The sequence below is a fragment of the Nicrophorus vespilloides genome, unplaced genomic scaffold, assembly GCF_001412225.1.
Source record: "Nicrophorus vespilloides isolate i.1.1-1 unplaced genomic scaffold, Nicve_v1.0, whole genome shotgun sequence".
NCBI lineage: Eukaryota > Metazoa > Arthropoda > Insecta > Coleoptera > Silphidae > Nicrophorus > Nicrophorus vespilloides.
The window spans coordinates 1-18151 of NW_017096047.1; the positions used below are offsets into that span (position 1 = coordinate 1).

Below are 18151 nucleotides of genomic sequence, written 5' to 3' on the forward strand. Positions count from 1 at the left end.
AGGAGGAGGCGGAGGATTGGGAGGAGGCGGTGGATTAGGCGGATTTGGTGGGCATCACGGAGGTGGAGGATATCACGGAGGTGGAGGATATCACGGAGGTGTAGGACATCACGGTGGACGTCCTAGTTGGGGTGGCGGACGTCCAGGAGGATGGGGCGGTGGACGTCCCGGAGGTTTTGGCGGAGCATCTTGGAGCAAAGCCTCAGCGTCATCCGGTTCTTTTGGACGCGGCTAGTAAGATCTTCACTCAACATAAAATTAACATTAATTAAACATAATTTATCTTTTCAGCGGTCGTTGATTTCTACTTCTCTCTCTTCCTAAGCGAGTCAAGGTTTTGTAAATTTTGTAATAAACAAATAATAAAGACAAACTATTATTTACTATGATCCATTCATTTACTCCTATTAACAATTTACAAAAATACTCTATAACGAGTATAACAAAATATACCTGTATTATCTGTTTAAATTGACTTATTTGCTAATTATTGTACTATTATTAGATTAGAAGAAACTCGCTAAAAACTAAAGTTGTTTTACGTGTTTAAAATTACATATTTCAACCTTGACATTGAATTACACAAAAATCCTTATATGTTCATATTGTCCCAAATATTATTAATATACTTAATCAACATTTGGTCTACTTTTATACAATTTTGAGGAATTGGCAAATATCTTCAGACACGTCATTTCACTCATGCCCAAAATTGAACTTTCAAAGAAAATTGCACAAAAACAATCATATTACACAATTAAATTCAATTTTCATATTTGCAATTAGTATGTTATTGTTAGGATCTGAGCAATTTATACAAAATAATATAAAAAAAAATCCAAATTAGAAAAATCAATATTGACTGCAACTTTCACGAAAACAGTAAAATCATGTAATAACTATTTTATTCTAATTTGTCATAACTTTAAATAATTTGCAATTTCAGCAATTAGTGTATTATTTTTAGTTTTAAAAAAAATAATTAAAATTAAATTAATTTGTTTGATTTGTTTTATTGATTTTGTACACGAAAACAGCGAATCTTGATATTCCCGTTATATTGGCTTCAATTTGCGTATTTATTAATATTATTAATTATACTATTATTAGTTTTAGAGAATTTCTTGAATTTATTAATAATGTTTGCATCGAATTACAAAAACCATAAATAGGCGTGATAAAATTACCATAAATTTACATTTTAATTAATTATTGATTTTAAATTAATTTGTACATAGACTGTTGATTTTCTGTTAATTTGCTAATAATATTTGCTTCTTTGCAATAACAAATATAAATTTGTAAAGCAAATTATATCAAATTACTATTGACATATAATTACAACAAAATCGTAATGCATTAATTAATAAAAATTAATTGCTTTTCAAGATTTTACTAAAATTTAAGATAAAAACTAACTATTTTTTTAAAAGTTAACGAAATGGTTTTCAACTGATTAACAAATACGTACATATATGAGAAACCTATTGAAAAGTATTATGATTGACAGCTGTGGAAAGGTCCAAAAGCTTTGTAAACATTCTTTATTTGCACTACGTTCATTATTTATACACCTCTCTATTTTTTTACAGGTTCTCTTCTATGATCGCTAATTGCATCGAATCTAATAATGCAACCTTCAATTTCCACTGTGTTACGTATTAAGTTGTTTCGGACTTTTAGCTTTTTTTATGCATATTATACAGTTTTTTGTTTGTTCTGGTCTTAAAGGAAATGGTATAAAAGGCGATGCAACAAGAGGTATAAATGCACAGAAGAGCAACATGCGTTCTGCATTGGTGTTGTTAGCATTTGCTGTGGCTATTGCCGGAGCTCAAAGGGTTGGTGTAGTGTACTTGATCGATTTGATCGGAAGAGGAAATGTTGACGGAGATTCTAATTCGATTCAGGGCCGAAGCAAGGATTTGATTAATCGACCAGCTGGAATCCTGTTCCTTCCGTTGTCTACAAATAAACCGCTTCCGGACGGAGTCTACATCGAAGATGAGAAAGCATCGGAGAGTGCTAATGTAATTGATCATCTTGTAATATGAAGGATTTTCGATTAATTGTTGTACTTTTTAGGCTTTAAGCGATTTGGGTGAGAAGGGTGAAACAAAGTTTGGCAGAGCTAAGAGATCGGCGTTACCTGGATATGGAGGCAGGGGTGGATTAGGAGGAGGCGGTGGAATCGGTGGAGGTGGCGGAGGCGGTGGTAGACCATGCTGCGGAGGAGGAGGCGGAGGTGGTGGTCGTCCAGGAGGTGGTGGCAAGGGTGGCGGTTCTTCCGGTTCTTGGAGCAAAGCATCCGCATCTTCCGGTTCTTGGGGTCGTGGCTAGTAAGAATTTTTTGGTAACATGAGAATAAATTTCTACAAACACTTATTTTTTTTTACAGCGGCCGTTGATTAAATTCTGTTTACGGATAAGTCGATAATAAGGAATTTGAAAATTTTAAGCATTAATTAAAAAAAATAAATAATTAATTACAATATAAATATTTCTTTTTAATTGAACCGAAAACCATAAACCACAAATCCTGAGTAAATTTCGAAATTTAAAAAAAAAATATAAAAGATAATTATGTAAGTTGTTAAATGTGAATTACTAAATTATTACAACTAATGGAAGATGTAAATGAAATACTGAACAAGTATGTACAGATGAAGTTTCATGGTAGTATTATGTCACATTTAGATTGGAATTTGTATATCAGTTTAATGTTGAATTTGCAATTTGATCTAATGGGTTGCTTTTGGTTCAGCAAGAACCGAATGATAGTATTCGCTGCTAGCAGATTCCAAGAACGAAAATGCGCACGATCGATCATTTTATGAACACTGTTTAATCTACGTACGTAAGCCGGGGATTTACAGTGTATAGGACCGAAAAGGTATTGCATATATTATTAATAATTTGAATATCAATAGATCAAATCTTCTTTCTTCGTATTTCTTTATATTTGCATTGCACCGATTCCATTACCTCATCTTCTACCGCTACCGCATTATGTAAACATTGTTAATTGTTTCTTTGGTTTTGTTATGTTATTATAATTTTCATAATAATTGAATCCAAGAAGGAAAAATTGTATAAAAGGTGATGCGATCATTTGAAGCAAGCAGAGAACACCAAGATGCGTTCTGCAGTGACGGTGTTAGCAGCAGTTGCGGTCTTCGTTGCCGTAGCCGAAGAACAAAAAGCTGGTGTCGTGTATTTGATCGATACGATCGGAAGGAAAAATCCGGAATCGATTGGTGGTAGCGACAACAAGGATTTAAGTGATACGCCGTTCTTCAAGCCTTTGCCTGCCGATAAACCGCTTCCAGATGGAATCTATTTTCGACCGGAGGACGGCAAGCCTTTGGAAAACCCCGACGTAATTACATTTTAATGATAATTCTTATTGGATAATGATTTGATCTTGCAGGATTTACGTGTTAAAGGAGAGAAAGAAGTTAGGGAAAAGAGATCGGCGTACCCTGGTAAAGGTGGTGGTGGCGGAGCATGTTGCGGTGGTGGTGGTGGTGGAGGACGTCCTGGTGGTGGCGGCGGAGGTAGAGGCGGCGGTGGAGGTGGCGGAGGAGGAGGCTCTTGGAGCAAATCTGGTTCATCTTCCGGTTCTTGGGGTGGTGGAGGCGGAAAAGGCTAGTAAGTATAAATTAATCTAATCTTAAGATAACATTAATATCTAATTTATAAATGTATTTTTTAGCGGACGCTGATTTCTCTTCCTCTCTACGCAAAACAGATATACAAATGTCTCAATTAACAAATAACGATTAAATAAAAAAGCATGAATGATAATTTGACTAGTTTTACTTATGTTTACACCCTCATATCTATAGTATGAAATTTAATACAACATTAAACAATATTCTGATAGTTTCCTATTACAAAACTTTATACAATTATTTTAATCATTACTTTATTCAATTAATGCCTATAACAACAGATTGAATAGTGTAAAAAAGTAAAATAAATTTCTGTTTTGAATTAAATATAGTGACTTTAATTACAAACCAATTAAAGGTTGGTAACATTGCCTGTTTTGAACTAAAAAGTTTCAGTAGCCTTAGCAAAAAGAGTCGCGTCATTGTTTTATCGAAATGGCAAAGGGACGGAAGTACGCGTTCAAAGAGTTAAACGATGGTAAAACTTATGCGAAGACGCGGTCATCGAATATGTCCGTCCACTTCAAAAATACAGTGGAAACAGCGAACGCTATAAAAGGATTAACAGTGGAAAGGGCCAAGAAGTATCTGAACAACGTGATTGCTCACAAGGAATGCGTACCTTTCAAGAAGTTCAAAGGCGGAGTGGGAAGATGTGCTCAGGCCAAACAGTTTGGAGTTACTCAGGTAATTATTACTAATAATTACTGGATTATTCGTTTATTTCTTTTTTACTTAATTTCAGGGACGTTGGCCGCTAAAGTCTGTGAAGTTTCTTCTGGATCTGATTCGAAACGCCGTTGCTAACGCTGAGTTTTCTGGCATAGATACCGAACATCTGAAGATCGTTTACATACAGGTGAATCCTGCGCCTACTAGACATCGCAGGACCTACAGGGCGCACGGAGTTATTAATCCCTACATGTCGCATAATTGCCGTTGCGAAATCGTCCTTGGAACATCTGAAAAAGAAACAACCTAATTCGAAACTTGTAATTAATAAGTTATGTAATTTAAAATTTGCGTTGGCGTTAATAAAATTTATTTAAGATACAAAAAAAAATGATTTACTATACAACGATAATTAGAAGTAAAAACAATTGTTTTTGAATTAGTTTAGTAATTTGAATTTGAGGAAAATTGCTGAACTGTAGCTTTTCTTATATACACGATAGATGGTGCTATTGGATTGTAATTATTAATTATTTTTTGACGAATAGTTTGTTTGTATTATGTTATTACGTGTTTTATTGTATATAAATTACGTAAAACTTAATTTTTTAAATATAATTATGAATCTTAGAAGGCCAACTTGAAGCTACGAAATTCCACTAGAAATTTGCCGACAGAAAAGTCAGAAAAAGTGTTTGTAATCAGTGACTGGCGTTTTCACATAAATATTAGAAGAATAACAAATTCGTCCAACACCTGAGTTACTCGCAATTACGACTTAACATCGACTAGTTTCCCATATAAAGTATCAAGTAATTATCTCGTTTGTTAATTATACAGCGAAAAGTTTAAAGAATAAAATTATTGTAACCTTAAATTTGTAGCCATGGAGTCGATAGCCACAGATTCTGGTAAGATCGTGAAGATGGAAGTGGATTACACCTCCGCTTGCGACGACAAGATCCCAGAATGCAAGAAACTTGCAAAAGCAGGAAAAATGCATGATGCACTTGACTGTCTTCTGGCATTCGAGAAGCAAACCAGGACTGGAGCTGATATGGTATCAACTGGCCGTGTCCTTGTTGCTATTGTACAAATCTGCAAAGAAGCTAACAACTGGCCAGCCCTGAACGAGCACATCATGATGCTTTCCAAGCGCCGTTCTCAATTGAAACAAGCAGTTGCTAAGATGGTACAGGAATGCTGCACCTATGTAGATTTAACCCCAGACAAGGAGGTCAAAGTTAAACTTATTGATACCTTAAGGTATATTGTCATGTTTGATCTAGATGTATAATAGTAACAAATGTATTCATTTGTAGGCAAGTCACTGAGGGCAAGATTTACGTGGAAGTTGAGCGCGCCAGATTGACGCATAAATTGGCGAATATCCGCGAGGAAGAAGGGGATATAACTGAAGCTGCGAATATCATACAGGAATTGCAAGTGGAAACATATGGTTCCATGGAGAAGAGGGAGAAGGTTGAATTGATCTTGGAACAAATGCGCTTGTGTTTGGCCAAGGAGGATTACATTCGCACGCAGATTATCTCCAAGAAAATTAACACTAAATTCTTTGATGATGAAAGCACTCAAGACTTGAAGTTGAAGTATTACAGGTTGATGATGGAGATGGATCAACATGAGGGATCTTATTTGGCTACATGCAAGCATTATAGGTAATAAGCTTTATCAGAATTAAGCTTCTCCTTTTTCTAATAACACTTGTTTTTGTTTAATCTTAGGGCTGTTTTGAATACTACATCCATTCAGGCTGTGCCTGAGGACAAGCAGAACGCGGCTCAAGCCGTTGTCCTTTACTTGGTTTTGGCTCCTCACGATAACGAGCAAGCCGATCTTACTCACAGAGTTTTGGCTGATAAAATCCTAGAGGAAATACCTTTGTTCAAGGAACTGTTGAAGCTCTTCACAACTTCCGAGCTGATTAAATGGTCTGCGCTTTGCGAGCAATACGAGAAGGTCTTGAAAGCAACGCCAGTCTTCAACGGAAACGATGATCAGAGCAAGCAGAGATGGAAGGACATGAGGAATAGAGTTGTCGAGCATAACATTCGCGTGATGGCCAAGTACTACACCCGCATTAAGTTGGCGCGTATGGCCGAGCTTTTGGATCTGAGCACCGGAGAAACTGAAGAGTTCTTGTCGCAGATGGTCGTTTCGAAGACGGTGACAGCTAAAACGGATCGTCCATCCGGCGTTGTCCACTTCCAACAGAGCAAGGACCCCAGCGACGTGCTCAACGACTGGGCCCATGACCTCTCCTCACTGATGGGTCTGGTCAATAAGACCACTCATCTCATCAACAAGGAAGAGTGCATCCACAAACATCTAGCTGTTACCGCCTAAATCCTTTACTAATATTTTCATTCAAAAAGAAGCAAATATATCTATCTGTTTGATAGTTATTTTTTATTTAATAAATTAATTATAAATATTAAAATTTTATCCAATTTCCTCTTACTTTAACATTATCGAAATTCATGTACTAATTGCAAAGTTAAATTTCTTTGGACATTGACTTTAATTACTCTTAATTCCTCTTTTTATCAATAGATTAGATTAGAAACAAAACAGTCTAGGATTGTTTAGTCGTATAAACAACTTAGTTTCAAGCGCTGCAAATGAAATAAATCTTATAATTAAGACAAATTCTTAAGCGTTGCACAAGTTTCCAGAGAAAGTGTAATGTGAACAACAAAAAAAAAACTCGTATCTGCAATCGCTGCGCGCACTGTCTCGTTATATAATCGATTGTCGTTTGCTCTTATCGACAGAATAATTAGTTGGAAACCAACTGTTGGAGAATCCATCAAGCCGCAATTCAGTTCCAATTGTGGCCGAGATCTTTCCCACATTAAGTTTTTCCGTGCGTTAACGTGTGCTGTGTGTGTTTTTTTAATACATAGTTGTATAGTAATAGAGAAACTAGTGCTAAATTCGTGTAAGTGAAGAAATAATTTAAACTGTTTCAACCTGGAAATTTTAAAATAATTAATTACTAGTAGGTAATTACTATGATTGTAGCAATCACTATCATTCATTTATAAACAATAGAATCTACAATTTATCTTAAAATTTAATCATTTTCAATTATTGTCTGTCTACATTTTCTTTTTTATTTGCTGGACGTTGGACCAAGTACATTTACTTGAGGTACTCTCAACAACACAAGAACTATTACTACTGTTTTCTTAATAATAATTAAATGTCTGTGTTTTTTGCTAATAATAAATTAGATTCGCTTATTTCTAATTATTAGATATTGTTGCAAAACAAATTGAAAATGGTAAAATAAACTTTTTAATAAGTAAAATTCACATGTTTTTTTTTAAGATTCTATACGATCTGTATATCTGAATTGTTTTGATAAACCACTTGAAAGTAGTATTATATTTTCATTTATGAACAATATAGATTGATATCACGGAAAAAAAAATTTGATAAAAATATATACAAAGTATACATTAAGATGCATTTGTTCACTACTTTTCTCAATTGATCTCAATACGGTTCTAGAATGTTTAGTAACTAATCAAATTAATAAATATCTTAATAATGTTACTATATAATCAAAGAAAAATTAAATTTCAGTCCTAAACGTTTATCGAATCATCGTGATGTTGATATTCGTTTTAATTTTTGTATTGTTGAATTGTTGTCAAGTATATTTATAGCTTGTTTGACGTTCGAATCCAATTTAGTATTTGTATCCTGTTTCTTCGTGCCTACAGTTTCTATTTAGAATTTTGTGTATTGTTGGTGATATACCATAAAGTGCTAAAATTCTGGACTTTCTTGTTGTCTTCTTTGAATATTTGCGAGTATTCACAAAATTCCTAAATTTGTTTCCCTCTTTTATTTAAACTATACAAATGAATTTTGTATACTTAAGTATAATTAAACTATTTAAAAGTTTCCTCATTCAAAACGGTTAATTTCGATTAGCTTTTAACACGTTTTATAATAGAAAATTCCATAAAAGCAATCTTGGCAAATCTACGTACTGATTACAACGCATTTGCAGTTTTATACTAGCCAAGAATCACATTTCAATTTTTGTTTACTGTTTCATACTGTGTCATCTCTTTAACTGTTTCTTGCTTGAATTGCATTCGATACGCTGCAAAATAACAACAATTCATTCGTAAATAAAATGCAATAATTATCGTTTTTTTTTCTTCTTCTTTTTGAAAATATGCGGAATACAGACAATTATTTTTAGACTTAACGATTGCCAATGCAGAATTTTGCGTATAAAATGCAAGATTTACATTCAAAGTTTACAGTTATGTCAAAAGTTTATCGCAGTTCAACAAAAGTTGATTTTCTTTGCAAATCAAGCATATCTTTTTATTTCCTAGCAAAAACTGTGATAACTTTTACAGTCTCGATTAAATACAGTAAAACTTGTGTACTTATAGAATTTTCATTCATTCAAATTTATATTTCGTTGAGTTTAAAAAAAATCTATTAATTTAAAATTTAAAAACTATTTTTTCCTCGAATTTCAATCTGTTAATATTTATAAGAAAGTTGGAATATTTCATCTATACTAACATAATTATAAGTAAATCCCATGTGTATTTTACAAAGAAAAATACTATGCTTCAATCAATGTAAATATCTTAAAGTAAACATGAAATGGACAGTTTGATGATTTTAGATAATTAAAAGTTTATCTGAAATACGAGTCCACGAAGATTAAACAAAAGTCGTGACCCAATAATCACAGAGATAAGGTGCACTTGATGCACCGAATCGACGATCAAGTAGGAAATTTAAATAATAAAAAAAACAGCGATTCAAGGTATATCATTCACACATTCTGATAGAATTTAATTACACTTACATAACAATACTCTGTAATTTGATATTGATAAGAGTATTGTAAACTTCCTGCAAATATACCAATAAAAACGAAGTGTATTAAATATTACGATAGGAAATTAAATGTAATCGTATTACATAAAATAAACACATGATTACAGATATTAATAGTTTAGGCATCAAATATCTGCGTGATGGAATTTTATAGCATATTGAGAACATCAAAAAAAGTGAAATAAATGAATATGTAACAGATCTCTGTAAATTGCATTCATAAACGTTAAATTAGGAAAATATATGAAATATTAATTATACTGGAAAAGTAATGTTTCAATATTTAAATTAACAATTTAAATCGTATTGGACCAAGTATGATCACTTGCGGAACTCCAGACCTAATCGATATTTTTGTATGGTTACCTAAGTCGCAGGTATACATTGATATAATATGAAAGTAAGATGTATATCGATCTCGTTTATTAAGTAAACTGCAAATATGCAATTAACACTCGAGTTTTCAATATTGTTTGTTGTTTTCATTAACGAATTGCTTTAAAATTAAACGTATTTTCAAATGGTAAGTTTATAATGAGACGTTGTCTAGTTTTATTTGAAACCTTGAGATTTGCGTTTTATTCTCTTCGATTTATTAGTGCAATTGTTGTTGTTTTGCAATTGATACAACTCTTTACTATCTCTTTAATCAACTAATCGATTATCTACTAGTTTTTCAGTCAAACGCTAGAGGTTTCTTCCAGCCCCTTCTTTTTAATGTTACGAAACGATTATCTTGTAAAGATTCTGGCAACGCTGCACTAAACGGTTGTATAATATTTACGAGATATTATAAACGGCCTTTCGAACGGTGACCACCGAAATCAACCGATATTTCTTGGCCATTGATAGAAACATGTGCTTTTCAAAGTATAAAACATATTGTTCTAATCCGTACACTAATTTAAATTGATATATTTCATCAGATGTTTAACAATTTTAATTCGTGTTATTTATTTTGCAAATACCGGCGGCCGTTGTAACGGAAATCCCGTGGGAACTAAAAAAAAATGTAAGATAAAACGAAACTTCAATGAAAATATGTTGATACAATATGTAGAAATTAGTATTTTTATATCAATTAAGAAGACAAATTAGTAGTAAAGTATAATTCACAGAAATACTGAGAAAAATTCCAAGAAATGCGCATATAATGACAGAAAATCTATGAGAAATTCTATATTTTCATAGATTGTTAATTGAATTCATAAAAAACCCGGTGTTGTTTTATAAATATAGTTTCTAAGAAACTGGCGAAGAAAATTATAACTTCGATTCGCAAAATCATGGATTTTGTTACGAAACGCGTATGGAAAATAAATTTGTTTTGATCAATCGATTTCAGTATAATAATTACTTAAAATTGGATTAAAAAAGATGTTCGATGTTTCGAAACCGGTTATTTTATATAAGACTATAAATGGAGTGGTCTTAAGTAGAATGATTTGAGTTTCAACTATGCTTGAGCTTACATAGTTTTCTAAGAAATATTGAATAAGTAAATTATATTTAGATTTACTTGTTTTAGTTTGTTGTTTTTAATTTAAAAAAAATAATTTTGAATTGAATTGCGCGGAAATCATTGGTGTATAAATCTGTTGAGCGCAAAGTTTTATTCGAAGGTTCGATAACCGTAGGATAATTGTCTGAGTCTCTAATCAAATATTGTATAGCAGACGAATTGGACAATTTGTCAATTGAAACCACTTATTCTCATTCCGTTGTAATTCCTCTTTCAGAAATGCCTGTTAAGCAATGGTTGCTCCTGGTGGTAGAATGGGTCCGGCTGATAAGTGTAGAGCCGACGATGATGCTCTACATGATGGCTTTCATGCTCACCTCGGTGGTAGAACAAGCGCTGTTCGTGGATAAAGCCTGCAGATCGAACCACAACTTCACCGCGGAGATCTGTGATAATCTCAATGCATACGAAGACCAGAAGAAGATAGTACAAGTAATGATTTAATGGTTCTTTTAGAGAGGACTCTAATCATTTGGGGTTTGTTCTTAGGTGACGGTGTCGGAGTTCCATCAGTGGAATGATATCGCCGGACACGTGGTGCCCATTTTTTTGGCTCTTTTCATGGGCGCTTGGTCTGATAAAAGAGGACGAAAGATTCCGCTGCTTCTAGGTTTAATTGGTAAATTCATTTACTCGGGGATGGTCGTAGTTAACACCCTGAAGCCAGATTGGAACGTGGAGTACATCATCTACACCGCTACCATTCCCATGGCTTTCACCGGAGCGGACGTAGCGATCTTCGCTGCGGCATTTTCATATTTATCCGACGTTTCTTCATCCGATAGCCGTACTTTAAGAGTTACCATTCTGGAAGTGTGTTATTTAGCTACAATGCCAACTGGCATTGCTTTAGGTAAAGAAAACAAGTTTACATAAATGCAGTTTTAAAAAAATATCAAATTTCAGGTTCCTATTTGTTCACCCAAGTCACCAATCGTTCGTACACCATCATGTTCAGCATCAATGCATCTCTCCTGCTCTTATCCATCTTATACACCAGTATTTTCTTGAAGTGGAGGACGAACGATCGACAACGTCCTCTGAGCGAGGCTTCGAACGTGATCACCGATTTCTTTGATTGGAATCACGTTATTGAGACGTTCAGGACGTTACTGAAGAAACGTCCTGAAAACAAGCGCTCTTACCTGATCCTTTTAATTCTGGCGATTGGTTTCTACTCCTTCCAGAGGGATGAGAAGCAGATGAGCTATCTGTACCTGCAGCTAGTGCTCGGTTGGATCTTCGAGCAGGTCAGCAAGTTCCGCACTTACCAAAGTGCGTTGCAGGACGTCGTCCTGTTAACAGCTATACCTTTGATGACCAAAGTTTTCGGATGGCGCGATACCACCATCATGATCATAGGTTCCAGCTGTCACAGCATAGCTAGGATCTTCTTCGCTGCTGCCAGAGTGGACTGGCTAATTTATTTTGGTAAGCAAAACATACTGAAAGATTTAAAATATTATCAAATTTAGATGAATTAACCATTTTGGCGTAATCTTTAAATTCCAGGCGGATTCTTTGGTGCTTTCGGTCCTATCGTGGCCCCTGTTATAAGATCGATGGTTTCGAAATTGGTTTCTAACAACGAGCGCGGCAAAGCCTTCTCCTTGTTGTCAGTAACCGATAACGCTATACCTTTATTCTCTGGCATAGCCTACAATCAGGTGTACCAGGCCACCATCCACACCAATCCGGAAGCTATATTCTACGTAACCATAACAACGCAGGTGCTAGTATTATTGATCGGCTGGTAAGTGTACTTATTATGAATTAGTCATTATCAAACTAATCCGTGTTTTTCTCCTTCCAAGTTACATCCATATCCGTTTGAGAAGCAACAGCTTGAACACGTACGAGATCGAAGACATTAACAATGATGACAAGACATAATTTGTTTCATAAAAAAAACTTTTCCAAAATACTTTTAATGATTATCAAAAAAAAAACAAACAAAAGACAATAAAACGGTAAATCTAGTTCCTTAAATTAGTGCCACGGGTTGAACTCGCTTCTTATCACAGTGTCAGATAATTAAAATTAAAAAAAACGAATGTAACGCACTCAAGTGGTGAGCACCCATTTCAAAGGCACGTCTTCGGATCTCTTTTTCTTCTTCTTGCTTTCGCCTCCGCGATTTTGTACTTTAGTTTCGTTTCTATAAATGCCCATAGATCTGTTTCGGGTCTCGCGCTCATAAAGGTCGGCCGAGTGTAATCTGTAGTTGACCGTATTCTTGTACCTAATATTCACCGAGTAGTATTGTTGGAATAGTTCTTCCACCGAAAGACATTGCATGACGATCCAAACATGCGCGAACATCAGAGGGAAATGTTGCGTCCAGTACGAGAGAAATTGGTTCGGTATCATGCCTAACACTTCGCGAGATTCCTCGCTCAATTCTCGGTAGTGATGTCTCTGCGAGAGAACGGTTAAAAATCAGGATGGATAACTTATATGGCTTACCTTGTTCCTGATGGCTCTCAGAAGGTCTTTCAAGCAATGCCCTTTGTATCCTCGATACTTGGCAAGATCACAAATCAGAGCTTCATCCAAATGGTCACGCCAATCACCTCTGATCACGAAAGGAGCCTTCGCCTCCAAATTTTCACTAATACGATCATTATGTGATGTGCTTTCAACCCTGTCGCTGACGTCCTGCCAATAAATTTGTTCAAATGTTTGTTTTTATGTAATAATCCTTAATACCTGTAAGAAGTTGAGGATCGTTTTGTTGTTCCAAAAAATGGGATAGTTCAAAACCGCTTTACAGCTGGGCCTCTCAGCGGGTTCCGATGATATCAAAGACACCAGCAATGGTTTGCATACTTCAACTTTCCACTGATCTTCCTTTATTTCATCCATCGTCCAGTATCCGCTCAAGATGTTCCCTTGCCTCCTGATCTTATCCCCGAATGGATGTTCACCATCAGACAAAACATAGTAATAGAGGCACCCCAAAGAGAACATATCTACTGCGTGTGTCTATAATAATGAATAATTAATAATAATTAAGTTTTCAAATTTATATTCCTAACCGTGCTCTTATTCTCGGTCAACATTTCCGGAGCTATCCAACCATCGGTACCTGCGATTCCCGAACCTCTAGAAAACGAATCTTTTCCCGTCTGCAGTTTCTTGCATAACCCAAAGTCCGAGATCATTGCTCTGACCCCGGTTGGTCCAGCTATCGACAAGAGCACGTTTTGAGGTTTTATATCCCTATGCACTATGCTCAGCGAGTGCAGATGCTCCAAACCCAAGGTGGCTTGCTTCAGGATTTCCAGAGGTTCGATCAGATGTTTGGAGAAATCGCCTTGCACGTAATCGCACAACGTCGCTTGGCACAGCTCCAACGCTATATAACGAAACGTGTTGTCTTGTTCCATGCAGAAGTACCGGATCACGTTAGGATGAGCATCGCTTTCCCTCAGCAACGAAACTTCACGATCCGCTATATTGAAGCATTCCGGTAAAATACGTTTCACGGCCACCCTTCTACCATCAAATTCACCCCTGAAATAAACATAATTGTTTAAAAGTAAATAAATATAATGATTTCGTAATATAAACCTGTAAACAAACGTTCCCTCGCAACCTTTACCCAAAAGTTGATCCGGATTGAAAATGATCTTTCCGATTTTGATTGATCCCTCAGGTAATTCCGATACCTGATTAATAACGAAGCCTCGCTGAGGACTAATACTCGTTTGATGTTCACCAAAATTACCGAACTTGACGCTGATTAATTTTTTGAAGTAAATATACATTATAGCCAAGCAAAATATAAAACCGAATACGTATTTCGAATTGTTCATCCACTTGTTAGTAACGTTTGCCTTATGGCTATCATCAAATGTTATACTTTTCAAGCTTTCGTCTGTGATTAGTTTCGTTATTATATGACTACTTCCTGCAATTTGCAGTCTCATCTCGGTGTATTCCGGTACATTATAGTGTCCGTAATAGATTGATGTGAATTTCCCTTGCAGACTGCGATACGTCACTGTGTTCTGATGCTGCTGCAAAGGATAATTCTCACCAGGAAGTAGAACCCAAGGCTTGTCCTTAACCCTTATCGGTCCTTCGAGCAGCAAAGGTTTACCATCGTTGCTGGTTAAAGTAATCATGTTTTGATCCACGAACGATTGTAAAGCGTATAAACCATCTTTATGTTCACCAATATACAGAGTAGGGCTACAATTGCGTTATGTGTTTTTTTTTATATTAGTTAATCGAATTGGGAATACGATACTCACTATAATTTCATTTGGGAATTAATCGAGTTCTCGTTATTCAAGATTGAACTGATCGTGAAATTGGATAGGCTCGTGAAGGGTAAAGCGATAAGACCATCCTGGTCTAAAATGTAGGATGCCACAATGGGACTACCCAAATCTTGTTGCCACAGCACCGATCCCCGAATTCGATCCAGACTTATCAAATTACCGGTAGAGCTCGAAGTGAAATGCAACATATCTGGAACCGGAAGATAAATTGTATCACCACTGATAATACTTTTTTTGCTATAATTAATGTTTTTCAAACCATAGTTAGCCAACGTGTCTTTGTCGAACGCCACGGAGGAATACTCGTAGAATGTTATATTCCACTTCCTCTTCGGGTTTTTGCTGTCCACCATCATGATGTTGTATTCCGTCCGGCCGATGTAAATCGCGTTTGGATTCGCGACCGGACACGTGGGACCATTGAAATCCCAGCCCAAAACGTGCTGCTTGTTACCGGTGTCTGGATCAATTGTATACCAAGTATCTTTCTTTTTACCTGAAAACGCAACAAAAATAAAGTTTTAATGACAAATCCAAGTCTTTAAAATAAACATACCTGTATACAAAATACCATCAGAACTTCGGCACGGCGACGTGCTCACCAATTCGGGGATGGTAAAAGGCAGCTTCTTAAAAGACTCCTTACCATTACCAACTAAATACAAGGATCCACCTTGAGGATCTGGTAAAAACATTGGGAGGAATTCATCAGGAGCCTTTCTAGGCACCTGGACAACAGATTCTAACAAAAAATAATAATCACAACACATAATATAAGAATCCAATTAGAACTCACTGTCTTTAATTTTCCATTTGATTGAACCAGTTTCCCGGTTGATTCCATACAGATATCCATCTAATGTGGAGAAGATCAGGAGTCTGTGATCCTCCTTCTTGGCTAACTCATTGCCATGCACCTAAATAGCCAGAGAACATGTTTAAACATGCTAAATGAACATATTGTTCCTAAACTCATACCTGAGATGTAATTGAAATTTCATCACAATTGCAGGATTTTAATAGAATGATCAAGCAAATAATATAGTTAGGAATGAGCCACATGTTAGGGAGTCGCTCATCACTTTGAAACACATTTAACACTTTGCGAGAGCAGGCAATTGAAACAAATGATAACAACGCTAATAGATGTCATCTGTTTAATGTTTAGATTCATTTGAACTAATCTATTATTGCTTAGAGGTTATGTATTGTTTGTTGCACGTAGTTTTTTTTTTGGATGATACATTATTTGTAAAAGTTGCAAATGTTTAATAAAGAATTGGTAAATTTAAGTATATTGGGCAACTGCAGTAATTAGAAATTTGCTTTGATTTTTAAATCTTATTAGTTTGTATACATTTTGTTTTCATCAATTACAGAAGGACGATTTATTTTGAACTTTAAATAATTTATGTTAAATAGAACGTGGCTTATCTAACGATTAGTAATTATGATTGACATATTTGCGTACTGCCCTATGTAATAATAAATAAATGATGCGTTAGTAAATTTGGTTGCATACATACTTAATTTTAAATAATATACAGGTAGTTCTCACTTTACGAATTCTTAGCTTCTTCCTCTCGAAATTGTTTGCACAGTTTAAAAAAAATTGAAAAACAAAAAACGAAAATAATTCATGGGATCAAGTTATTGATTAAGTGTAATAATTAGGTTTAAATTAATAATGAAACAAAGCGTTTGATTGGCATGTTTATATAACGTAAAGTATTTAGTACAACCTTTACTAATCAATATTTAAAAAATATATTAATGATGTTTTTTTATGGTGCAACTACACTACGTTCGAAAAGTGAAGAATATCTGTGATACTTCAATGCTATGAATTGTGATGCAGTGTGGATGTTCCATTATAGTTTGTAAAATTGATTTCACTTACAGTTCATAAAATATGATAATTTTAATCTCATGATTTAAATAAGAAAAAAATAAAATTAACAAAATTGGAGAACTAAATTATTAACTAATTATAAATAGAGATAGAACAAAGAAATGTTACGCTAATAGAATTAAATTTAAATTTTTCCCTATTCAAAGCAAACAAATATTCGAAACTAGATTGTAGTTATCTTCAACAAGAAAGAGTAAACATGGAGCAAACTTTTGCCACTGCAAAGGAAATTTAATTAGGAACTTTCTGCTTCTTGCAGTTTCCACTCTTTAAGAGAGATTCTCTGTTTCTTAGCACCTCGTTTTGAAACGCAGCAGTTTCCATGTTTTCTCGGCATAATGCAATCTCTTCAAAAAGTTTATTTTCTTCTTAATTTTGCTCTCCAAACTAGTTTTCACATTTTCGTCGCTTACTTAAGTTGATTCAATCTATGTTTGTTTTTTCTTAAATGAAATTAATAATTTTATTTTTTCTAATATTTACCGAAAATTGTAAAAGTCTGCCGTAGTCTACGGTGTTACCGCTAATTCTTAAAAGTGTGCCGTAATCTACGGTGCTACCGCAAATAACAAAAAAATTACATTAGTTTCTTTCCTATCTTGAAGTCTGTTATTATCGTAAATAATAGAGATTAGTTAACTTTTTAACTTTTTAATATTTTACTTTTTATACTTTTTTGATTGGGTTTTATGTAATAACTAAAATAATGTAAAACTGTGCTTTTTACCGGTCTAAATTGCATCAACTTATATTAAATACTCAAATAATACAAAAGTGATATGCTGCGTTATTGCATAATGAAGAGTAATCTCGGTAAATGTTGGAATTACGTGTAGAGGAGATGTATAAAGTAATACGAAAAACCTGAAACATTTATGTAAATTGGCTTACGGAAAAACATTTCCATCTGCATGGAAAGGAGGGATTTCCAGCAGCCGAGGAAGGAATAAAACCTTGTGAGGATCGATGATGGAATAACGTCGGTGGCGGCAGTGACAATGTTTACTGAAATGCAGTGCGCGATCGGCAGGATGCGTGTCCTTGGGGTTTGGGTGCGCGTCTGAAGCTGGCGGAGCGCTGAAAAAGTTTCAGTTTTCAGTCAGCCCTTTTCACGGTAGCCTCGTGCCTTCCATATTCTCGAGAGAAAACGCGCGCGCGACACTTGTTAACCATTCAATTG

General features: G+C 34.9%; 6 protein-coding genes and 1 long non-coding RNA gene across 11 annotated transcripts; 6 read left to right on the forward strand and 1 right to left on the reverse strand.

Moving 5' to 3' along the window:
• Positions 1-6: 6 nt before the first annotated feature.
• On the forward strand, positions 7-383 carry LOC108569257. The gene is made up of 2 exons (XR_001891328.1): positions 7-234; positions 292-383. It is a non-coding gene; the product is annotated as an uncharacterized LOC108569257 (long non-coding RNA).
• Positions 384-1755: 1372 nt separating this feature from the next.
• On the forward strand, positions 1756-2498 carry LOC108569256 (glycine-rich protein DOT1-like). Of its 2 annotated transcripts, XM_017930739.1 has the most exons (4): positions 1757-1841; positions 1911-2030; positions 2086-2339; positions 2399-2498. In XM_017930739.1, the coding sequence occupies exons 1-4, from the start codon at positions 1785-1787 to the stop codon at positions 2406-2408; spliced, it is 441 nt and encodes a 146-aa protein (XP_017786228.1). In that variant the 5' UTR covers positions 1757-1784; the 3' UTR covers positions 2409-2498. The 2 variants fall into 2 exon arrangements, with proteins under 2 accessions (XP_017786227.1, XP_017786228.1); XM_017930738.1 differs by having other exon boundaries at positions 1756-2030.
• Positions 2499-3136: 638 nt separating this feature from the next.
• LOC108569254 (translation initiation factor IF-2-like) lies at positions 3137-3807 on the forward strand. The gene is made up of 3 exons (XM_017930736.1): positions 3137-3379; positions 3422-3651; positions 3716-3807. The coding sequence occupies exons 1-3, from the start codon at positions 3137-3139 to the stop codon at positions 3723-3725; spliced, it is 483 nt and encodes a 160-aa protein (XP_017786225.1). The 3' UTR covers positions 3726-3807.
• Positions 3808-3884: 77 nt separating this feature from the next.
• On the forward strand, positions 3885-4656 carry LOC108569255 (60S ribosomal protein L17-like). Its single transcript, XM_017930737.1, has 2 exons — positions 3885-4361; positions 4420-4656. Exons 1-2 carry the CDS (start codon positions 4110-4112, stop codon positions 4654-4656), a joined length of 489 nt encoding a protein of 162 aa, XP_017786226.1. The 5' UTR covers positions 3885-4109.
• Positions 4657-5002: 346 nt separating this feature from the next.
• Positions 5003-6769, forward strand: LOC108569261 (26S proteasome non-ATPase regulatory subunit 12). Its single transcript, XM_017930746.1, has 4 exons — positions 5003-5158; positions 5231-5612; positions 5669-6025; positions 6092-6769. The coding sequence occupies exons 2-4, from the start codon at positions 5233-5235 to the stop codon at positions 6711-6713; spliced, it is 1359 nt and encodes a 452-aa protein (XP_017786235.1). The 5' UTR covers positions 5003-5158; positions 5231-5232; the 3' UTR covers positions 6714-6769.
• Positions 6770-6816: 47 nt separating this feature from the next.
• On the forward strand, positions 6817-12716 carry LOC108569260 (proton-coupled folate transporter). Of its 4 annotated transcripts, none has more exons than XM_017930741.1 (6): positions 6817-7308; positions 10988-11202; positions 11260-11623; positions 11677-12201; positions 12283-12523; positions 12585-12716. In XM_017930741.1, exons 2-6 carry the CDS (start codon positions 10990-10992, stop codon positions 12661-12663), a joined length of 1422 nt encoding a protein of 473 aa, XP_017786230.1. In that variant the 5' UTR covers positions 6817-7308; positions 10988-10989; the 3' UTR covers positions 12664-12716. The 4 variants fall into 4 exon arrangements, with proteins under 4 accessions (XP_017786230.1, XP_017786232.1, XP_017786231.1 ...); XM_017930743.1 differs by lacking the exon at positions 6817-7308 and adding an exon at positions 9847-10118; XM_017930742.1 differs by lacking the exon at positions 6817-7308 and adding an exon at positions 10129-10260.
• A 10-nt stretch (positions 12717-12726) lies between these two features.
• On the reverse strand, positions 12727-16251 carry LOC108569258 (serine/threonine-protein kinase/endoribonuclease IRE1). Its single transcript, XM_017930740.1, has 10 exons — positions 16038-16251; positions 15856-15976; positions 15616-15801; positions 15319-15555; positions 15030-15249; positions 14344-14967; positions 13809-14286; positions 13480-13755; positions 13237-13428; positions 12727-13188 (listed from the first exon to the last, which is right to left on the reverse strand). The coding sequence occupies exons 1-10, from the start codon at positions 16119-16121 to the stop codon at positions 12835-12837; spliced, it is 2772 nt and encodes a 923-aa protein (XP_017786229.1). The 5' UTR covers positions 16122-16251; the 3' UTR covers positions 12727-12834.
• Between the last annotated feature and the right edge of the window lie 1900 nt (positions 16252-18151).